Source organism: Pezoporus flaviventris, unplaced genomic scaffold, assembly GCF_033815535.1.
Source record: "Pezoporus flaviventris isolate CSIRO_AGI_PZ_B2104156 unplaced genomic scaffold, CSIRO_AGI_Pfla_v1 ptg000007l, whole genome shotgun sequence".
NCBI classification, from domain to species: domain Eukaryota; kingdom Metazoa; phylum Chordata; class Aves; order Psittaciformes; family Psittacidae; genus Pezoporus; species Pezoporus flaviventris.
This window is the reverse complement of record NW_026892555.1, coordinates 5002551-5027038: the sequence shown is the minus strand read 5'-3', so window position 1 is coordinate 5027038 and position 24488 is coordinate 5002551. Positions and strand designations below refer to the sequence as shown.

Genomic DNA, 24488 nt, shown 5'->3' with positions numbered 1-24488 from the left:
TGCAGTGTTCTCTGCACAATATTTGATAAACTTGAGTCTCCTGGTCACTTGGTAAACAACAAGGCCTTGCTGGAGTAAGGGAAGCACAATAATGTTGAGCATTGCTTTTTGTTTCAGGACCAAAGGAGTGCCCTCCCTCTCAGCACTCTTTATCTCATGCAATGACAAGATTGACCACAAAGTAAATTGCCAGAAAGACCTTTGCTTCCCCTCGCCTGCTCTAAATATTAGAGGATATTGACCTCCAGCCCTGTTTTGTTTGAAGGAATTCTGAATTAATTTCTTGTCATTATGAATCAGATAACATAAATCACACCTAGACCCCGTGGCAGCTAGAATTACACTGCTACATGGTTAATCAGATGATGCTGCAAAGCAGAAACCAACAGAGTCTTATCCAGTCCTGACTCATGCATGCCTTCTTCTAGCCATGTTATGAATTATGTTAATGTACAGAGACCACAGATGAGATTAGACTCCAACTGTCCTAAATGCTTTAAAAAAACAATGGGGGGGGGGGGAAGGGGGAAATGTAAATGCTCTTAGTGGTTTTTAGGCTAAAGAGGAAAAACTGCCAAAGAGAAGAAAATTTCCACGTTCCTCATGTTACAGATGGGAAACAGAGAGTTCAAGACTAATTAAAACCTCTGAACCTCTTCCCAAAGGTTTTGCTAGTTTTCAATCAGACCCTTATTGTCTTCTCAAGGGAAGTAGCCTGTGTCAGAGGCTGGCCCTAAACACCAAACTGCAGAATTCTAGCTCTGGACCAAAAATCCTTGAAATTAAATTATCCTCTTTCCTCTACCTTCTCCTATGCAGTAATACAAAGAACTCATAAGAGAAGTCTCTGCCTTTCAAGAGACATTTCTGCATCCTTTACCTGATCAGGGGCTGGTGTAATGCTACCAGTGATGCATGCACCGTGACGGATATCACTGACAGGTGGAAATAGTCAAACATGACAGGAACATGGTGGTGCAGACCTCTCCGGGGGTGGAAGTGGAGACACAGTGTGCGGCTGCTGATCATGGGGATCGCTGGAACATCTCTCAGCCTGGAACACAAAGAGCACAATCTCATAGCTTGAATGTCTCAGTTCTTTTTAATCTTGGCTGAGAACAAGCTTTCACTTTTTGTATCTTGAAGATAAACAAAACTTGTTCTTAAAATCTGTTTAGGGCCCTATGGATATGAGTAAAATCACAGGGGGACAGTCTTGGCATGAAACAGAGTTTAGGTGATTTCTTTGCACCTCCTCCTGTCCTGTCCTCCTGTGTATGTCGCTGAAGTCATTGGAAGCCTTTTCTGTGATTCAATGACTGAATAATATCTGGAATCACACTTTCTGCTATGTCTCAGGAAGGGATGCTGCTCCCACTTCACCTAAGTTTAGGGAATCAGATGCAACTGGAAGAAATAAAACTCAGTGGGAAGACTTCTTCCTCCTAAACTATAGAGACTGCTTTGCTTCTTAATACGAGAAAAGTGCTTAGTATGTTCTTCAGCCATCTTCAGCCAGAGAATACTCTGGTGTCTCCTGAGATACACGTGCTCATGAATCGCAGCCCCTGCTCACACAGAGGTCATATTCCATTTGACTTTAACAGCAGGAGAGATAGAACAACATAACAACTTTGAAAATCTCATACTACATTACCAATTAAGCTTTAAAACAGCACTTACTGTTGTTCGCTATCAGTAAAGTGCAGGTCCAACTTGAGCTGAAAATCTGCCTCACTTAATGCATCTTCCACCTACAAAAAGAGAAAGGCAAGGTTACCTTTAAGAGTCGTCTACCACAACACTGAAGGCAAAAGTGGATGGGTTTGTCTGATAAGAGCAAAGGCAGAAATATTCAGCGACAAAAGCACCCCACCACAGTAGCGGAAAGGAGCCAATGTGACAGCAAATCAAGATAATGGCTGAAGGAGTCAGGGGGAACCAGAGAAGTCAGAGGTGTTATCGGCTCTGAGGTGTCCTGTCAGGTCAAAGAAATCACTCAAAACATGAGTAATCAGCATGCACAGTGTACTGCGTGTGTTGAATCCTTGCTCTTTGCACACTGAGTCAGTGGAGTATTTCTGAAGCTGTGTGCCCTCACTGAACGAGTATTTGTTTGGGTTTCCTTGTCGCCCGAATGAGGAATAGGTTTTCTTGGTCAAGAAACAGTCATGAATCTTTCTGGTTACCTCATTGTAACTAATGCAAGATTCAAAGTTTGCAGCTTAAAACGATCAGAAATGGCTAAAATAATTCTGACAAATTCTCATCTCCATCATTAGCCTTTTAACGTGTTTTTCAGCAAACTGAGATTTTCCTACCTTCCAGTCACTCTTTCTGGCTCTTGACAGATTCATGGATGTAGTTCATCATTGATTCACATCTATCCCATTTTCTTTGCAAAATTCAACTCTTTTTGCTGTTTTTAAAGCTTTAATTATCAGAAGTTTAATTATTCACTTTAGTTTAGAATGCTCAGCGTGTTTAAACAGAGTCAGTTCAGCTCACCAAAACCACCGAATGTATAATGTGTGGTGATAAGCCAGTTCATTGGTATCTTCATCTTATAGGTCCCACCAGCAAGATTACCCTTCTTTTATTGTCAATAAAATACTTTAATTGTATTTTCTGACACAGTACATGAAGGAAGCTGTCAGTTCCTTCACCTGAAAAGGACTACATAGGATAACACATCCTATTTTGTCACAGTTAAAACAACCATAATCAATGAAAATAAGTAAACCAGAAGAGGAAAAGGATTAAGCTGACCAGCACTTCCTTCACTCCTTAGAAATGTCTTTTTTTTTTTTTTTCCAGCAAAGTAGGTTTAGTAGAATAAAAAAAAGGTTTTATTTCTATCAACCTAAATGAAAATGTGAACAAAAATTGCTCATTTTATTAGAAAATTAGCTTTGGTTTGTTTTGTTTGGTTTTTGTTGCTTGTTTTTCTTTTTAATGAGAGCATAAGAATATTTTATACCAGAGTACAACCAGGGCTGGAAGGAATGCAGCTGGAGAAGTGGAGTTATTCACTGGGAAGAGGCTATTATAAATACAACTTTTTTTACTCATTTTTTGCCACAAATAGGTGAGGTGAGACATCCAGGTTCTGTCTTCTGACATTGGAAAACAACCAGCAGATGCACACAGTGAGCTGACCCATCCTGAAGTACACACTGGAAAAGGATGACTGATTTCTGCTTGTGCTTGCCTCTTTCCAGTAATAACAGATAGAGCCTAGAGAAATATCTTGGTCTAGACGCACTTTAATTTTAGATGGCTTAAATTAAGCAAGAGGAATTCTATTTCTTAATAACAGAATATACCAATAATGCACTGAAGGCAATGTCAAAGGCATCTAGCCTGCTTTGACAGGTACGATTCTTAGAATATGTAACATCAACCATATTTAGCTAGGTTCTCCAAAGGTGAAATTCCATCTACAGAGTACCATTCTTCTGCTGAAGCAAGAAAATTGAGTCCAGGATCGTTTACACCTTGACAAAATTATCAAAGATGCAAAATTTAAACCCTTCTGGAGTAATACAGTGTCCCTGCCCACAGCAGGGGGGTTGGAACTAGATATTAAGGTCCTTTCCAACCCTAACTATTCTATGATTCTTCTAGCATGACCACAGGCAGAGATGTGATGAGAAAATTCCAGCTTCTGTTTACTGAAAATGTGCTTTCTCTTTTGCATTTGTCTCAAAACACCTGGAAGTATGTCTTTCAGAATAAAAGACTTTTTCCTTTTTAATGAGCTGTTGTCACTAAAAATCACAGTTGCTGGCAATTGCAAAGGAAATAATCATTATTGAAGCTGTGGTCTGAATTTAAATTAGGAATTCAGCTCGAGTGTTTCAGACAAAGCAAACCTCATCCTCATCCTCCAACAGAAGGGATGAAATCTTGGGTCTGTGCCTAATACTGCTGAACACCTGCAACTGTCACTGAAATCTGAGTCTGTGTTTAAAACAAGCCCTATAGCAAGTGACACTAGCTCAAAACACCTTGAGGCAATGAGCAGATGTCTGAGACACTTAGAGATATTCAGCACTGCATGGGGTCGTGTGTTAAGGTGCAAGTATAGGATTTTTTTTAATCCCATAACTGTATCATAACCAGACTGCTCAGAACAGTGCAAAACCCTACATAAAATCAAATCACAGTTCTCACTACACAGATTACATGTTTTCCTTTGTATATTGGAGGTAATATTGAATCAAGTGAAAAGTGAACAGTTCAAAAATCACTGGACTCTTAATGAGAAATCATAATTAAATGGTTTATGCACAGGTTGAGACACAACAAAATACCACGGTTTAGACCCAGTTGGTAGCTTAGCACCATGCAGCCGTTCTCTCACCCCTCTTCCTCCAGGTAAGCTAGGAGGAGAATCAAAAGAATCTAAACCTCACAGGTTGAGATAAGAACACTTTAATAGCTAAAATAAAGTAAAATATAGGAATAATAGAATGAATACAAATAATAATAATAGGAAACAACAAGAGAAGAAATAAAAGCTCAGAAACCCCAAGTGATGCACAATACAGTTGCTCACCACCTGCTGACCAATACTCAGACCAACCTGGGCAGTGATTGGTCCCTTTCAGGTGACTCTCTCCAGTTTCTATATGGGGCATGATGTGCTGTGGTATGGAATACCTCTTTGGCTAGTTTGGGTCAGATGTCCTGTCTCTGCTTCCTCCCGGCTTCCCATGTCCCTCTTCACTGGCAGAGCATGAGACTGAAAAGTCCTTGATCAGGGTAAATGCTACTGAGCAACAACTAAACCATTGGTGTGTTATCTACACTGTTCTCAGACTGAAGCCAAAACACAGCTCTGCACCAGCTACCAGTGAGAAAAATAACTTCTAAAGCTGAAACCAGAACACAGAATTAGGTACAATAATTACAAGACAATAGTTACTATACAGCTTTGATACCTGCTAATAAAATAGCCTTTCCATAGCTCACACAGAAGAGGCACTCAAATTTTATCATTCCTTAAGCTCCTATATGAAATAATATTGTCCTTAAGTATCGTTTGTTTATTTTAGCACTAGTGGGACTATTACAGTATTTTCCACAGTTATAATTTACAGACTGTGTAATTGCCCAGAATTCTGATAGAGTATCAGGTTTACCTATTTGTTTTTTTTTTCTCCTGAAGAAAAGTTTCAAATTTTAACACCAGCCAACTTAAGAAATTAGCTTGAAAATTTTCTCTGGAATATAATCAGTGTTTGGTTAAGCCAAGCAGTGTCCTCCTAGATATTCTGTGATAGGCTCTTCCTAATGTTCTACAAAGTTCTTGGACCTCTCAGCTGTTTTAACGATTAAAATCGCAACATGTGAAAAAGAAAATAAAGATCTGTGTATGTGGAAATATATTCATACTGAACAGGGAATATTATTCTGTTCTATAATATTCCATACACCCAAATGATTATAAAAGAAATTTAGAACATCTACCCTCTGGGAAATATTGCATTTCACATGCTGATCTTGTCTCCAACCAAAAATAGACCAAGTGAAGACAGCTCTGAACATAAATTTTGAAAGCTTTCTTTCTAAATAATACATGATATTTCCCCCCCCCCCCCCCCCAAAATCAAATGATGAAATTAATTTTGTCATTTCTCATTTGATTAATTCCTCATTGTTTGCATCTCTACCTTTTTCCTCTAGCATCATCTTGTGGAAAATAAGTTTTCAGATTCAGTGTTGTGTTCTTCACTGCTGGGGGGTGCCTACATTTCCCCTAGAGCTCCCACCTTGGGCCTCATGGCTCATGCAGAAAGACTCCATACTTATCTGTGAGCACACACAGTTTTCCAGAAGGTGCTGTCAGGAGTTCTGGATGTTTTCTAAGGAGCCTCTTTCTTTTCTATAAACTGCGTCTCTTGCCAAAAGACTGCACTGAGAGAGAAACGCATTCCATTGAACACTGTTTGGAATCTCTACAGTAGAAAATATTAGTATAGGAAAAGTAAAAGTATTTTATACAAAAAAAAAAGTGTATTTGAAGTACTTCAGTTTCTGTTGAACTGGCCTGGAATCAATCAATTGCATCCTTTCAGTTCTGAATTCTACATTTTTGGGATTAGCTTTATATCTTTGGTTTACCTTTCAAGAGCTGTGATTATACTGAAGTTTCCAGCATTCTTGTGATATATGTCCATAATATTTAACCATTTAGCCAGAATGTCAGGCGGAACGATCTGGATGTCCAATCCCACTTAGATTTCTCTGGAAAGTACAAAATCTAATATACTGTGATATCCCAGCTTACCTCACTCTGTCCTCTCCCTACTACTAAATTGTCCCTGAATGGAGCCAGCAAGCAAGGAGACAGACAAGTTACTTGGTTTATTACTTGATGAAAGCGGCAGACCTCCTTCTTTAATGAGAATGAAAGCAAAAGCTTATGAAAATATATTAGACTTCTTTGTAACAGTAAAAGTTGTCTCTGCAGTATCGTTCCCTATGAATTCAAAATAATGTTGTATTTTTGGGTAGTATAGGAAAAGGCATCTAATAAATCAGAAAGTTTTAAAACACCATTTATATTCTGAAAGTTGTGCTCAGTGCCACTTCTAGGAAGATAGTAGAGAGTTTTTTCCATTTAATGCCAGACAAAAAGAGATGTATTTCCATATTTAAGATTATTGAGGGTTATGCAAGAAGAGGGAAAAAGAAGAAGGGGAAAAAAAACCAAAACAACCAGTAACATATAATCTAATGCGGGCATTCACACTGAGGTTTTTTTGTTCGGTGTTTTTTTTGTGTACTGAGCCTATGTCAGCAATGTGTCTCAGCAGCAAAACTACCGTAGCACCATAAGTATACTGCTTCCTTGTTATAATAATTGATAATTCCAGCTCTGACAGCAAAAACTACATAGAATCATAGAATCAAGCATATGAAGCATATGAAGTCAATATTTCCATTACTCAGTGTGACTTCCTTATTCATCATAACTTCCATTTGCAGAAAAAGCAGCAAACAAATCCTTCACCCTCAACCAAATAAAAATCCAAAACATCACCATAGCACACAGTTGGCACAAAAGGGACATAAATCTGTTGTGTATCAAATAAATTAAAAAGTTATGAACAGAGATAATATTTAAAACACTAAAAAGCTGCAAGCATTCTGCCAGTGCCACATTGCAAGGATTGTATAGATTAGGTATCAGAGATGCAAAACCATCTCTGAACAATAGCTGTGGATGTAAAAGGTTTCTTCTGATCATGGTACCTGATGGAGTGGCACACTTCAGTCTCTCCTATATTTATGTAACATCTGTAAAGTTGTGGAGGACAAGACATCAAAGCAGATAAAACAGGCCTGGGAGCATCAGGCAGAGGTGAATTGTGGTAGTCTGCTCAACGTGCAAGTAGTTTTACAGACCTTTAGTTTTTATGTTTGATTTTTTTAGTGTCTTCAACACTCATGCAGAACCAACAGACCTGTTTATCCTTTTACTCTACATGCTTGAAAACCCAAAGAAACTTCATCGTACAGAGATGATGGAGCTCTTTCTGTGTAAAACCATTCTTTAAATACGAAACTGGGGAGCTGTCCTTTTCCAAGGGACCTCCTATAAAAAGACAAATGTGATGTATACAGCACATCAGGAGTCAGAATGAGTTTTGATGAGAGGAATCTTGTGGGATTTTTGGTTTTCTTTTTCTCATTTTGTGAAGTGCACAACTGTCCTGAATATTAAGGCAAAAGTCATCAGAAATCATCCCTGCTCAACACAGCAGAAACTGCTGTAATTTGAGGGGAGGGACATTTAATCAGAGATGTTCCACTGAGAAAGGACAAAATTAATATTCAGTTAAGCATGTTGGAACAGTTTCCTAACAAATAATGAGAAACTTGCATTTAGTAATTTTTCATTTAAAGACTAAGCACAAAGAAAACGATTCTAGGGAGGAATAAATTGAGGACAAACAAACAAAACCCAAAAAAAACCCAAACAAAAGCTCAAACCAAAATACGAAAAGTGGGTGGAAAAGGTAAGCATGTGAAAGAAGCCTGATATAAGTTCTCTAGCTGTTTTAAATTAGATCTATATATAACCTAATTATGTACATATATATATGGGTTGAAATAGGACAAAACAGAAATTCAAATTTCTTCATGGTCAAATAGAAAGTTACAAAAGGAAGAACAAGTAAGCATCTCTGTCCCCGAGGTCCACACACAGCTTCTGATTCACACTGGCTGCATAACTTATGGGACCTATTTTTGATGGATTGCTGATTTTACAAATCCAACTCATGTCATGTGTCTCTCACTGTCACCAAGTACCAATGACATCTATTTCGTACCAGTCCTTATGCTGGCAAAGCACAGCAATGACACCTTGGACCAGGCCTTAATGGCATTCTACTAAGACACTTTTTCCCCTTTCTAAGAGTCCAGTGAAACAGTACTCTCCATACTCTAAGATTACTCCTCTCTTGTACCTCCTGGGAACAGAAGTTATCACTGGAAGATATTAGTTTCACGTCAGTAAGAGGAAGCCAATGGTGCCCAACAAGATGGGTGATTCAAATCATGTACCCACCCTTGTGTGTGTGCTCCTGTGGGCTGAAGGAGTGAATGCCCCATGAGGAGAAGTATCTCAGTATGAACCCATTCTAGTTGAGACAGGATGGAAAACAAAGGGGTTGTACATGGACTATAAGGAAGGTAAGCTCCAGTAACTCTGCCATGCACTTCTGCAATCAGGAGCACTAAGGAGAAGGATGAGACCTCTGGTGGAAAGGGACTCTGGAGCTTGGTCACAGTATTGTCATTGCTGTAACAAAAAACATTCACAAGAAGAGAGGAGAAGAAGATAGCAGTAATGGATGGGAGAAGTAGAAGCTGGTCTTAGGAAGATGCAGAATCTTCCTGGTTTTCTCAGGTGAGGCTGATCTACAGATATGTAGAATGAGTGATCTAGTGTATACAAAAGACAAACTATGGTTGATACACTTGAGTTTATGGCACACTGATTTACCAGTGTATGTCAACATCTTATTCCACTGGAAAGCTCAAATGTTGACAACATTTCATAACATACACATTGCAGAGGGTCAATCTGACCTAATGAAGATGTTTATAACAATAACATTTACAAACAAACAAATCACCCCAGGCACCTTTGTCAGCATAGGCAATGATGGGTACCAGACAGTCAATCTTCTAATGCAGATGCTGGTATTTGGTCAGATAAATCATCCCTTTACCTCCACCAGCCATATTGAGGAGACCTTTGTCAGTACACGGACCCCATAATAGCTTCTCAAATGGAAGCTGTCATATCTCAAATGAAGATATGTGTGCAAGGGACACCTAAAGTTGCATAAAAGGAATCCCAGCCCTCCTGGTTCTTATGTGCATCCCAAGACAACTCACCCTTTCGCCATCCAGAAGCAAGTGCACTCTGAAGTTCATTGATTCATTAAGAACGATCTCTTCATTTCTGTACAAAATCTGAAATATTCTGCTGTAAACGGTGTTTTCATGAACGCAGGCTGAGCAAAGGCTGGAATCACCTGCACAAAACACAGACAGATTCCTGGTGGGATCTCTGCAGGGAGTTTATTTTTATTCGCATGTTTTCATTTCAGGATTATCTAGGCCAGTTGTGTTAGCACTTGTAATTAAACACTTGCATTCTCAATAATTAATAGTAATGGAACAGATTGTAATTGTGGGTTGCAGGTTTCCAAACTTGGTACTTAAATAAAATACATGTTAAACTGTAGGCAGTTTGTATTTCACAATGAGAATAGCTGACCCTCTGACAGCACTTACCCTATTAACTTCATTTCTAATGAAAGCTAAAGCATTAAATGTTTTCTACCGATGAGGACTGTGGGTGTTCATTTGTGAAATTTCATCTTTTATCTGTCATGAAGGCAGTTTTCTTCATGTCTCTGGTGCTCCCAGAAGTTACTATGTAGGAGGGAGGACAATAGGCAATAGCAGTTATTGAATGTAGAGTCTGGAAGTGCAGAGGCATCTTCAGTTAAAATGGAAAAAGGAAACGGAAAAAGGAAACAGAAAAAGGAAAAAGTACTCATTTTTAGAAGACACCAAAATTCCTGTGTAATCCTCCAGGCCCTTGACCTATGTGAGAGTTGGCAGTTTGGTCCATACAATTGGGATTAATTTGGGGAACTCAAGAACCAAACTCCTAAGCTTCTCTACACTGAATTCAAACAGCCAATAGCTTCATCTGTATGATGCATCATACATCATCACATCACAAATGAACTTCATATAAGCTCAGGTGGGATTTGCCCTTCCTAACTTTTAAGTGCCTCTAATGTATGTATTTTATTTTGGTAACATTGGAGCCTATGGAACTTAAGATATCATTCATCTGACAAAATACTTTAGATTGAGGCAAATTTTTGCTTGAAGTCCACTGCTTAAGTAATTTGCCTTTGAGTGACAGGAAAACAGTGTGACTTGTTTAGCTGTACAAACCCACACTGGAGGCAACAACATTTACTACAGTGAATTACTTTCAGAGGAACCTGGAAGGAATTTCACGACATTAGTCAAGATGTCTACATGACTATTTAATGAACCACTGGTCACCAGAGTTAGGTGTTTTCAAGTTGTGTCTTTGCTGTTAACCAGAATCCACTGCTAATTCTACTTCCTTAGGCCCTGAGTAACAACTTCTGGCAAAATATACTCAGCTAGTTTTGTTCCTTTCCAGCATTCAGTGTGTTGGGAACCTGAGCTTTTGAAATATGGTCTTTTAGCAAATGGTATTCTGGAACATTCCTGTCAAGGAGTGCTAAAAAATGGTGTACCAGTATCAATCCTTCAAAAGGAGACAGGTCTGTGATCACCATCAAGAAGCCAGAAGGCACTTTTACAAAGAACAGTTTTTCAGAAGATACTTCTGGGAATTTGAGGCTTTGAAGAATTGTTTTGAGTCCATGAGCTGTGGTAAGATAAATGTCCAGGTCAGAAAGTCTTAGGGACTGAAAGTTTGTCAAAGAATTTCAAATCAGGACAGGTCTATTCTGCTGCCACAAGGGTACTGCTTTGCTTTTCCATGCAGAAATCATAGATCCATGGAATCAATAGGTAGGAAAAGACCTTAAATATCACGAAGTCCAACCATTACTGCAGCACTGCCAAGTCCTTCACTAAACCGTGTCACTAAGGGCCTCATCTACACAGTTTGTGAACACTTCTAGGGACAGTGATCCCATCACTGCCCTGGGCAGCCTGTTCCAGTGCCTGAGCACCCTCTCAGTGAAGAGATCTTTCCTAATATCCAATCTAAACCTCCCTTGGCACAGCTTGAGGCCATTTCCTCTTGTCCTACCACTCAGAAGTCAGTGAGTCAAGACTGAGAGAGGACTAAAGATTTCCCAAGGTAAAGTTTGGTTAGGGAAAAGAAATTACATATATAAGAGAAGAGTAAAGACTTAAAAAACGAGAACTGAAGGCCCTTGTAGACAAGTGAATGGCTTTTGTCATTACAATGATTAGTTTCTGTGGTGCCAGTTTGCTGCAACAGGAATCATACAGACAAAGAGAAGTATCTTCTCATAAAAAAAAAAGAAAAAAAATCATATGGAGCAGGAGAACAGGTTGATTAAATACCAATAAACCCGCTAAGACCTGAGCTAATTAATTAGCAGGAGCATAGTACTGTCATTCAGATGACACTCAAGTCATTTTGTTATTACTGACTTTTACCAAGGACACCCACGAACAGCCTAGAGTGCTTCACCCTGCTTTTGTCTTCCCATCACATATCTTGCATAATAGTTATGCATAAGTCCAGGCAGCCTAGATAAATACACACTTATTTCCTTGTGTTACACCAGCTAGGCTCGAATGTTTCAGCCTGATTAGCTCTTCAAAAGCATGCAGTTGTATTTATTTTAATTTAAACCTCATCATGTTAGAGACACTGCAAAAATCATATTAGAAGCATAACATATTCTTATGCCTAGCTGGCAGACAAAGGAAGCTATGTGTTATTTGATTTAGATATTGATATACTGATATTCTTCTAGGACGGAAAGTTTAATGTCATTTTCTTTTCAAACACACTCCTGCATAGACCACTCCTGGTCGGTAATTGCCTTGGGAGTTAGATTTGCAAGGTGACATAGAGCCTTCTTTCTTGTGTGGAAAGTCAAAGTCAAAGACATGCTACAATGATCAGGGTTGTCTCAAAACAGTGCGAGTGAATATGACACTACAGGTCAAAAAATTGCTGTTTTAAGCAGAGATCTAGCTTTGCAGAAATCTGTCAGAGAACTACAGCATCTCCTTAAACACAACCAGTTCCTGCTTGTTTCAATGACCACAGCCTTCTTTTTTCCTCTTAAATATGACATAAGACTGTGACAGGAGTTAGCTCACAGGCAGCATGAAGATGTCCTAGTAATGCTAATAGCAGTGCAGGGATCCTGCTTCTCAAAGCAAAGGGCAAGGATAGCAATTCCATAGCTATTGTCCTTCAGGAAGTAGCACTCACTGATGTCTTATGTGCTTTAAGATACAGACAGGGACCAGGCTGTTTCACTGTACTCCTACCACTAGCAAGAAGTGGTACCTGCACCAAACATACTCTTCCTCAGTCTACTCCATGAAAACATCATTTTCCCAGTAACTTTTACGAACTTCCCCTTGTTGCTGCCTTTTGATCCTCATGTCTTCCTAAACCCTGAGACTTGTCTGCTAAGGGACAGTGGCAATAAGGCTGGGATTTGCCATGGCTGAAATTGTTCAGAGAGGGTTGCTGGCAGGAAACATAGCAGATGTACCCCCATGTTCACTCAAGCACCTCTGTCCTCCAGCACAAAGCACAGGAGTGTGTGAGAGAGAAGCCTGAATCTATAAGCTTTCCCAAATCTCTCTCCAGCATAACCTCAGTAACAGAAACAGCTCTGAGCTGTGCACTGCTCAGCAATAACATGCAGTTCAAGGAAGAGAGATATAATTTGTGGAAACTGCTGGGAGCCCTCACTCCCTGGTGAGGGCTGGAGTTAAGACTCTATTGACCTGCATGTAGCTCCTTATTCTACACTTTCAAAGGTTTGGTGAACCCATCAAGGAAAGTCTAATTTTGTGCTAATGAGCTTTTGCTCACTCTATTTCTTTCTTAAGAGATTTACTTGTGACACTTGCAGTGTTCCTTAAGCTAGAAGGAATCTTATTTTCCTGTCTCCTCTTCCTAAGTGGCTATTCCTAAGGCCATTTACTCCTTATCTTCTTTTGGTTGAATAGGTCTTCAAATTATCTGAAAAGTGAAAGAGCTCTCAGGGCTGTCAGAACCATCACAAGCATGAACAGGACAGTCCTGCCTCACAGCCATTCATTTAAGAGAATGAGAAAAGCCTGTTGATGAGTCTCTCTCTTTCTATTCTTTCCACAAGAAGTATACCGCCATCCCAGGACCACCCCTATAGATCCTTTCACAGACTGTTGGGTAATGACATTTTACAAAAAGGAAGGGAAAAAGAAGGCTCTTTGTAGTTGTGTCCACTTTTATACAAACAGTATAGGCTACCTGTACAGATCAGTCAGTATATCATGTCCTGCTTCCCCACCATCTCTATATCCAATACACAAAGCTCACCCAGATACACTCCAAGCTACCTAATTTTCCAACCTGGAGGTTTTTATAGATGGAGATTTCTAAATGTTATTTCCACACACCATACAGAAATTATTCATCCCTTTAAAAAAAATCAGAAAGAGGGTGTACAATGAGAGCTGGGGTAGGAAAATAGAAACTAGCAGGCAAAGGGTAAGAAAATCTAGTTTAACATCTTCAAGGAAAAGCCCTGGAACACGAAGAACATCACCAGAAACCATATGTCCTACAGAGACATGTGACATCTGGTCAAACTCACTTAGCCATAGCTTTGCTGTTGGTAGTAGGTATAATTAGATAACATTGGTAATGGAATCAACTTGAGTTGACAAATGAGCTACTCTATTTGAGCTTTGAATAGATGTGATATGCCATAATTACTTGCTCTCCTACTTAAAGGACTCACTGGTACATCAACTGAAACTATTGCTTGGCCAGACTCTCAGCATTCCTCAGCTATAGCAAAGTTTTCCTGATTTTCATTCATTTGAAAATGAATGAATTAGTGTTATTATTCCCAGCAGCACACTCACACACACTTCTGTTCTGAGAGGAAGACATTTGTAAAGAAAAGTAAAATAAGATGTTGATAATATTCTGCAGGTCAGAACTGTTTCATCAACCTTTCTAAGATCCTAATACACACACCGGATAGATTAGTACTCCTTCTCCCAAACTACTGGCCAGTTATCCCAATTGTCCTCTCTAGATGTTCCACTTCCTTCATTTTTCAACTCTGAACTTTTATAGCATCCTTCTTCTGCTTTCACTGTGCCTAAATTATCTCCCTTCTTCCCTTTACATTTCCTTTACTTCAACCATCCCTCACTAACTTTTTTTTTTCTTAACTTCTATGAGAACTTTCTGAGAAGTTTCATAGTTGTTTTATGTTAACAACATTTCTACAGGGCAAACAAACAACAAACTCTTCTTGGCAGAATCAACTGGCAATGATACACACATATCTCAGCCTCTGATTCCTGTCAAGGAGAGACCTTGACATAACAACATCTTGGTGTAGCTGAGACTTGATGATGAATGATTTCCCCAAAGCCACCTAAGTCATATGAGCCCTTGCTGTTTGCAAAGCAATAAGATTGGCTGGGTTTTATGGCCTCTGCAATCTGTTTGGCATACAAGTGATTATCATGATCCTATCTCAACAGCTAGATTCTTTCCATGACTGCATTTTAGATTGTGCTTCCTCCTGACGTCTATAGCTGCCAAAGGAAACTGGAATAAATGTTCACTAACAAACCTTTTCAAGGATGGTGGACATTCCATTCTGAGACCCAGATTTTCCCAAGAATATTGGTATAATCTGACCTTTGAGAAATGCTGGAGGTTTGTTTCTATTTTTTTTTCTGGGGCTTTAAAAAGCATGAATGCCTAATCACACAGCCTCAGAACTCTTGCATGAGGTAATGTTCCTACGATAGGAGGGTGCCTTCAAAGCTATGAGTGAAAGGCAGAGGGTGCTTTCAAAGCAGCAATATGGTTTAGAGAGTTTCTGAAGAAAAAACAACAGTTAGAAAGGCAGAGATGCTCAGATATAGCACTACAGAAACCACGCATAGCGAGTATGAACACTATTACTTCACTTTGCACTACTTTTTTAACTCTTCTTCCAACAGATACCAGAAGCATGAAGTAGTATGGGAATTAGGTGCTTGGTTTGTTTCAAAACTGAGTACCTTGTAAGAATAACTTTAAATAATGTTATTTTTCCTTATACAACAAGAGGCCTAAATGGAACATGAAAAACTGTGTTCTCCAGCTGGTTGAAACCAGCAAGTTTTCTATTCAAATTTTTTCTCAAACTTGTAGGATTTGACTAAAACTTTGCTGATAATTACAGTGGAAAACTTCACACCTATACCTCTTTGTTACCTCTGCTTTTAGTATATTTCAACTTCTGGGCCTGACAGATAGGATTTACCCTACCTCCGTCCTCCATTCAATAGCTGTCCTGGGTTCAGCAGTAGCAGTCATTTTTCCCCTTCTTGGTAGTTGGTGCAGTGCTGTGTTTTGACTTTCGGCCTGGGAACTGAACTGATAGCGATGTTTTGGTTTGGCCAAGGACTTTGTGAGGCTCATGCTCTGCCAGGGAGGAGGGGAAGCCAGGAGGAAGCAGAGACAGGACACCTGACCCAAACTGACCAAAGAGGTATTCCATACCACAGCACGTCATGCCCAGGATGTAACTGGGAGTGAGCCGGAAGGGCTGGGAGACTGCAGGGTTGGAGGAGGTATCGGTCGGAGCTTGGTCGGGCTTGGGGGGCGAGTTATCGGTCAGCTGGTGCTGAGGTGTTGTATTCTGTTCCCTTGTTATTTCCTTTATCATTGTTATCATTGGTGGTAGCAGTAGTGATCTGTGTTATACCTTAGTTACTAAACTGTTCTTATCTCAACCCGTGGGAGTTGCATTCTTTTGATTCTCCTCTCCGTCCCTCCGAGAGCAGGGGGAGGGCAAGAAAGGGGGGGAAGTGAGTGAACGAGTTACCTGACTGGGTTTAAACCACGACAATAGCCCAGAGAACTAAGATTAATAGTTGCCACTTCTTCATATAAGAAAGGAAGAAGTAAGACAGCTCAGTCCTGGCACTTTGCTGCTGAAGAGATTACATCGTTTTCTATTCCCTATGCAAGGCAGAGAACAAAGAAAGTAATTTTTTTTTTTTTTTTTTCTTAAATATGAAATTACACCTCCAGGGAATATGCCCTTTCAGAAAGATGACTTCAGGTTTACATCCTGCTTTCTCCAGAATTATCACTCTACAGTTAATTGAGCATTGTCTGAGAGGTCTAAAATGAATAGGGAGTGATTATACAGTCAGGGAAAAATTCATATGGAAAACAGATCTAACTTCAGATCTAGTTGCTTTAATGCCTTTACGACTATAGCACTGGAAAGAAGATAATTACTCAATTACTGGCAAATTCTTGACTCTCTCCTGCTGTCTGAAAAAAAGCAGCCCTATTATGCCATTGTTCAGATAAATGGAAAAGTAAGTTTCTGTTAAATTTGCTTTAATGAAAGTGATGCTCTTCAATAACGCATAAGATACTGCAGTTGTAAACAAAGCTTCACTGTAAATAGTTCTTTATGAATAACAGTGCACACTTAAACATTTGTGTTTCGGATTCATTCAGAGCCACAAGAAGCATATTACAGCCTCTGTACTTGGGTTCCCACACATGAGAATCTCAGACATGAGATATCTTTATAACGTAGATGAGTTCATTTTCCCAGGTCACTCATTCGTAGACAGATGAAGGGCATTTCTATGCACTCAGTTGGGAAAGAGCTGTGAGCATTTTAAAACCTCCCTACCCACAAACCTTATGTTACTACCCACTCAGATATGTTGTGTCAGTGGTTCATGTGATCTTTCATAAGCTGCTTCAGTGGAAAGTCAACTGTTGGTAAATGACAGCAGAAGGCAATTTAAACTGAGCTAGATGTCCTTGCCCTGAAGTGAATTGGAAGCAATTGCACAGTCTGTTAACAGAGGTGAACAGCGAGGGTGATAATAAATGGGTATAAACAATATTGCCTTTGAAATCTCAGTCAGGACCAGCTGTAGCCCACCTACCTGTAAGGTGAGTGATTTCTACAGCACACATCATCCTGGTTGGTACTGTCAGAAGCATAGCGCAAATCTATCTAATGGATGACTATCTCCCTCACCCATCCAGACACACACTTTAGGCCGTTATGTCTTGGCCTTCAGCATCTGAAATTCCCACTAGCTTGCAAGGAGAACCGGTTGTTGGTTCACAGACCCTACAAAACAGGTATGAATTTTCTAATTTTAAAGTTTTCATGTCATCTAATTTCTTCTGCTATCACCAAAATTCTTAAAAACTTGCAGGGCATGCATGTTTTGCTATTTGTTATAGAACATTAAGACGTGGGCATTCCTCGAATGAATAGTATGCTATCTTGCTAGAACCTAAGAACCATACCACAAAATATAACCAAAGGAGACCAGAAAGTCTTTTGCAAATAGCTGTGTTTATCTAACTTGCTTTTTTTCCTTTACCATCTGTTGGAGCCATATGCCTTCTTAAATAAGAGCTAATTATAGGCCTCTACCACAACTAGTCAAATAGTGGCAACTGTTGCAAACTTCAGCTGGAAATTTCATTTCTTCCTTACAAAAATTCTCCCCCCCCAACCCAGACACTGAGGTGGTGGTCACCTTTTCCTGGTTTTCTGGACTTAGGTACCCAGTAGTTGCAGTTGATGCACATGTCTGCATAGGAGTAAATCATAACAAGCTGGAGAAATACTAAGCCAAAGTACAGTTCCCAGCAAGTATATTAAAAGGAGTGAATTCAGAACAGACAGTGACTGTATCTAACAGATATCCACTGACATGGTGTTTTGGGTTTTCCTTCACTGCCCCTGTGCTCTTGTACTGAGGGAAAGAGAGAAAAGAAACAATGCTGTCACAAAATTATCTGGCTTTCAGCACTGAAGAACTGGAGCAAAGGCTCATTCAATACTATAATTAAATTCCAGAAAAGAGATTCCAGCCTATTTAGAGAAAAATAAATCTCCTAATGAGCTCAAAAAATACAAGACTGCACTTTCATGTACAATGGGCATTTGTATAAATGTCCATTTATATAAATGTCAATTTACACCATTCAGGCAAATGTTTTATAAGTGCCTCCAGTGTCAATGTCACTCTGCATTGCTGTGCAACGTGAAAGGACTGAAGGATAAAAATTATTTCATTCCTAAATATGGCAAAGAGTTGAAGTGCTTTTTAAAAGCCCTAAACCCTAAATAGCAATTTTAACATCACAAGACTGTGGCAATTCCAGACTGTCATGCTGACCTTCCAGGAAGTTTAGAACTGTTCTGGTATAAATTAGGATTAAAAATAAAAAATAAAAATATAAAAGGAAAATGAAAATTATTTCAATTAATTCATTCCAGCTATCAGACAGATAGCTGTTTCTCATTATAACCACCACAAACTCTTTGTATAAATGAGTGATGCACATAGAAGAAAAAGAACACTCTGGGATTTCATTTGAGCTACTCTTTTCCTCTGACTACCAATGGGAAAGTTTCCTTTCATTTTTCTCCCAATTTATCACATGATTTGAGAGCTGGAACACCACAAATAGATTCAGCTATGTAAGAGTTGAAATACATATATATACATATATGTGAATATATGTACTTTACAGACACTTCGAGCACGGATATAACATTAGGACACACTCATTATTCCCCTGGTTCCATACAGCATATCTGGCATCATCTCATCAACACAACAGCAACTGAATCAGAAAGGTCCTGAGCTAAAATCACAGACTTTACGTCAAACAGGAACTTAAAGATTACCCAGGCAGAGCTGTAACACTTTCAAGTCCTCTGATCAATGGTATGGATTGGGAACTAAATGCTCTCCTAATGTACTGTTACAATGCCTGCTGAGTTCAAGAAGTTGACGAATGAAAGTCATACATTTACCAAACTTCTATCTTCAACAGTGTGGCCAGTTGCACTTTACTCAGAAGGTAAAATACTGTGAATTAAATATGTAAAACGTTTTTTGACAGTCTAATAAAAAATATGACAATAAATCTATTTTTTCAGATGTATGAGGCAGTCCCTATGATCCAGCTGTAAAACAAAAAACCTGAAGATTCAAAGTGAAGGACCTCAGACTTCCACTGGAAGAAGCCCCCATTGATGATCCATGTTTCTGATAAGCCAGGCAAGTTATCTAGGTTTTTAAGTACAAGTTTCTGAGTCCTGATCTGGATCACAAAAGTAAATACACAAAAAAGCTTTCAAGATCCTATAGTTTGTTTTTTTTTTCCTCTTTGTGTAGAATACCAGTCAGGTCTTTAATATCCTTTCTATGACTGGTGTTCAGAATGAAGTTACATACAAAAGAACTGATTCGTGCAGCTGCTGTAGTTGAGGATCTTTCATTCTACAAGCTGCAGATTCAATTTATAGTGTGATGTTCGAGGTGGGTTTGTCACATCCACATTTGCAAGGTGATCCCTCCACATTATGTTCTTTATTCACGTTTAAGTGGATCAAATCCCTTGTTCATTCAGGAGAGACCTGATCCTAGTGCCCAGGTGGTCTGTGATTCTGACCGCTATATGTGGTATTTGCATATATGGGACAAAGGGTAGAAATATATATACCTCCTTATCTGCCTATAAAATAGATGGAATAGATGGAAACTCACTGAGTTTCCAGGACAAGATAATCTGCTATAAATTAGTTCTTCTTCTGACGCCAATTCTTTCCACAAATTACTATGTAATCTTTGTTCTGGAGACATTTTACATGTACACTAGTTTCTCAAGGCAAACAAATACAAGCCTGCCTCCAGAAAGGCAGTTAACATGATGAAGATTGGCAGAATGAGAACATAGGTAAGTTATGTCAAGACCTCGTATTTTCAACATAATGTCATCACAACCCTTGCAGCAAGAGGTGGTACTTAGGTATTCAAGTGAATTAAAGAGACTAAAGGAATAAAAACACCTTACTGCTAACACACATGAACACAAAAATAAATTGCAGTTTTGTTTGCTGAAATAGTTTTTGTTAAAAATAAAAACAATATCATTATAAAGTAGCTTCCAAATAAGCAAACCACATTGGTATTCTATAAGATGAACTGTTTCCATATAAGCCATAAGCTGAATTGAAAAATCCAATATATTCTTCTGTATCTTTTGTATCTTTAAAACATTCTTTTGAGCAGATAATTTATAACTTCCCATCCAGCTGAGAAGCGAGACTGCTCCTTTCCTAGGTCAGCCAGCTCTTGTCTGATTAGTGATTTAGTTGCTGAACTGTCTGCAGAGCTCAGCACAAAATGGATAGAATTACTTTTTCCTATTCAGTTGCTTTTCTGATTAGATTCCATCAACTTCTGCCACTGCATCGTTTTTTTTGAGTTTTGGGGTTTTTTTTTGCTTTTTAATTATGCACATTATCTCAGTTGAAAACCTGTAGCTTCATCTGGATCTCACATGCACATAAATCAGCAAGAGACTGATCATGCTTTGTCAATGCGTGTCAGGCACACAAGCCATTTGGCTTTCTGTCTGGGATTTCATTAAACTGCATTAATGTTCTCTCTGTCTGTGATGTGCCAAGAGTATCATTAGCTGTTCTCTTTCTTCAGGCTGTTTTCTGGTAAGGCTATTCAGCGCCTTCAGTCTGAGGTAAGGGTCATTCGAAAAAAGGTTTTGTTATCACTTTCTGGACAGTCTGTCTTTTTATTTGGCATAAACTTTGCATACATATCATGGTCCTGAATTAAGCTCTTAAATGGACTAAACAATATAAGACAGAGTCCTGAATCTAATCCTACCAACCTTACTCAACAAAACCCATCTAAGACTTTTAAACATAAATTGGTCAAATTCCATCTATCAAAAAAAATCTCATACAAAGTCCCTTATATTCAAGATTTTAAATGCCTTTGCCTCTCCAATACAAATAAAGGTGCCAAAAAAGTTTTACTATTAGCACAAACTAGAAAGTAAACTTACAAAAGTCATGGTAGATAATGCTAAAAATCAATAGCAAAGTTGGGAATGAGCTCACACATAGTGTGAAGAAAATCATGTATTTAGTGCCAAGCAGACAAACACACTACTGTTGTACACATCACATTGTACGGATAAGTGGCTATATGTCCTGGTTTTGGCTGGAATAGTTAATTTTCTTCCTAGTAGCTGGTTTTAGCTTCAGTCTGAAAACAATGTTGATAACACACCAATGTTTTAGTTGTTGCTCAGGAGCATTTACCCCGATGAAGGACTTTTCAGCCTCTCCTGCTCTGCCAGTGAGGAAGGGCTCAAGAATGTGGAAGGGCTAATTTCAATTATTAAACTGTTCTTATCTCAACCCATGAGTTTTACTTTGTTGGGGTTTTATTTTGTTTTTAAGATAAATTGAGCAATATTTCACTAGACATTTTTTGTTTAGTGACAATCATACTCACAAGTTTTTCCAAAGATTTAATAACAACTTGTCTCTTTTTCTGGATCCTATAAAATTATCCATCAATATCACTCATAATTTTGAATGTAAGAACCCCAAGTGCAGTCCACGATGACAAGTACACCTCCGTGACATAAGCTGACAATATTCAGGACACATGTTTTGCAGTTTGAATTGTAATCCATGGGGAGGTTTCCTGGAGGTATTATAACTTATTATAAACCTGTGTTGCAGCTGCTTACATCTCCCTTCTTAGCTTTTAAACTCTTTCCCAATGAATAATAAAAGGAATAGTACATATTCAAGTGACATAACTTTGGAAACAACCCATCATTTCTACTGTTACATTCCAGGGATGGGCTCCCCATCCTTGGGAGTATTCAAGAACAGGTTGGGTGGGGCTTTGAGCAGCCTGGTCTAGTGGAAGGTGTTTGCATCCATGGCAGGAGGGTTGGAATTGGATGATCTTTAAGGCCCTTTCCAACCCAAACCATTCTGTGATTCTATGATTTGAATTAAAAGAAGGAACCTTCAAACGCACTCTTCCTCTAGACTTTGGTGGTAAGGAAGTCTGAGAGAATACGTTAGAGATCCCAACTAGCAAACATTGCACTAATCAGAAAAGTGCCTATAAAGAATGGCAGGAAGACTCATAACTAGTACAAAGCCCCTTCCCTTTTCAATAGTTTTACAAACGCTGAAAACTAAGGAGATGTTGCCTTCCATTATTCAGGAAATAGTGATTTAGGTTAAGATTGTTCTACAGATATTAAGAAAGAGAAAGAAATTACAGTTCATTTTGCATAAGGCTTTTTCACAGCCCATGTCCTTGTAAGGATGACTATCCTTGAAAATGAGAGCTATAGGAAATCATGTAAAAGCCTGTGGATATGAGTCATGGGGAAAAGACCAAGTATTAGCTTGTTCTTATTTAAAATTAATAGATGGAATTTAAAGACTTGATGGGAACTTTTCATATAGGCAGAAAGAATGAAAAACTGCGGGGAAATTGGAAAGCATCCAAAATAGGCTTGGCAAGAACTTTTAGCATAAATGGTAGAAAACCACCATAAATTATAAGGAGAATAAAAAATAAAAAAAAAAAGAAGAAAAGAAAAGGAAAGGAAGGAAGGAAGATTATAGGTTTTATCATGACTAAATCATTGCTATACATCACATCAACATGATCATCATCACAATGATGACACCAAGCTGTGCGGTGCAGTCCACACGCTGGAGGGAAGGGATGTCATCCAGAAGGAACATAACAAGCTTGAGAGGTGGGCCATGTGAACCTCATGAAGTTCAACAAAGCAAAGTCCAAGGTCCTGAGCATGGGTTAGGCAATCCCAAAAACAAATGCAGACTGACCAGAAACTGGATTGAAAGCAGCCCTGAGGAGAAGGATTTGAGAGTGTTGGTTGATGAGAAGCTCAACATGACCCAGCAGTGTGCGCTTGAGCCCAGAAATTAACTGTGTCCTGGGCTGCATCAAAAGGAGTGTGACCAGCAGGTCGAGTGAGGTGATTCTGCCTCTTTACTCCACTCTTGTGAGACCTCACCTGCAGTGTTGTGTCCAGTTCTTGGAGCCCAAACATAGGAAGGACGTGGACCTGTTGGAACAAGTCCAGAGGAGGCCACGAGGATGATCAGGAAGTTGGAGCACCTCCCATATGAAGACAGGCTGAGAGAGTTGGGATCGTTAAGCTGGGAGAACAGAAGGTTCTGAAGAGACCTTAGAGCAGCTTCCAGTGCCTAAAGGGGCTGACAAGAAATCTGGAGAAAGACTTTTTAAAAGGGCCTGCAGGGACAGTACAAGGGGGAATGGCTTTAAACTGCCAGAGGGGAGATTCAGATTAGATATTAAGAAGTTTGTTACTGTGAGAGTGATGAGGCCCTGGCACATGGTGCCCAGAGAAGCTGTGAATGCTCCAATCCTGGCAGTGTTCAAGCCCAGGCTGGATGGGGCTTGGAGCAACCTGGTCTAGTGGAAGGTGCTCCTTCCCATGGCAGGGGGTTGGAACTGGATGATTGCTAGGGTCCCTTCCAACTGAAATCATTCTAAGATTCTATGACTGTTGCATAGCAAAAGCCTTACTGCATGAGCTGTTCAAACTTCCCTGGTTTATGGGGAAAGATGTGGAATGTTGTCCCAGACATCTAGTCAATTTCTATATTAATTAATATGCACCTCCTCACTCAATATTCTTCTATACTGAAATCTGGGCGAACACAAAATATTCTGGCTCTCTGAAACATTATGCAGGCAGCAGACCTTTCTGGAGCCAGACATGGTTGCTAGAAGCTCTGGACAACCAAGTGGTCAGTTCACTAAACTGGCACCAAAATAATAATAATAAATAATAATAATAAAACCAACAATAATAATAGGCTCTGGTTTTCTTTGCAAAAGAAAGGCATTATTCTGTGGTTTTATCCAGTTGCAGCCAAGGTTCTGCAGAGAATAAAGGCAAGAAGGCTCTTTGACAGACTGAATCCTGCAGAAGTTTTCTACATCAGCCAGAATTAGGGCTGAGTAGCTGACTGAATCTTAATTTCTACAGCAAAATGAATAATTTAAATCACACTAACATGAACTCATGGTAAAATTTCCTTTAATATCTTGTTGCTATTTTCACAGTTTCTATATTTCCCTGGCTTAAATTACTCAAAGTCAACTAGTTTTCCTTCATACTTTTAAGACAACTTCGACATCTTTTTTAGAATGTCCTCTGTCAGGTAAAGAAATATAAGTATCAGTTTCAAACAAATTGTGTCTAAAGCTGTGTCAGCATCTCTGAAGAGAGCTCGTGTTGGAAGGGCAGATCTTTCTTC

General features: G+C 39.1%; 1 protein-coding gene across 2 annotated transcripts in view; it reads right to left on the bottom strand.

The window, feature by feature from the left end:
- FAM135B (family with sequence similarity 135 member B) overlaps positions 1-24488 on the bottom strand; it is a 192872-nt gene that overhangs the window by 63233 nt on the left and 105151 nt on the right. For both annotated transcript variants that reach the window (XR_009742414.1, XM_061447680.1), the window contains exons 4-6: positions 9421-9560; positions 1684-1754; positions 881-1054 (exon numbers count right to left, since the gene is read on the bottom strand). Coding sequence is in view for 1 of the 2 variants with exons in the window: in XM_061447680.1 (XP_061303664.1) it covers positions 881-1054; positions 1684-1754; positions 9421-9560 (385 nt within the window). In the remaining variant the exon portion in view is untranslated. The remainder of the gene's footprint in view (positions 1-880; positions 1055-1683; positions 1755-9420; positions 9561-24488) is intronic.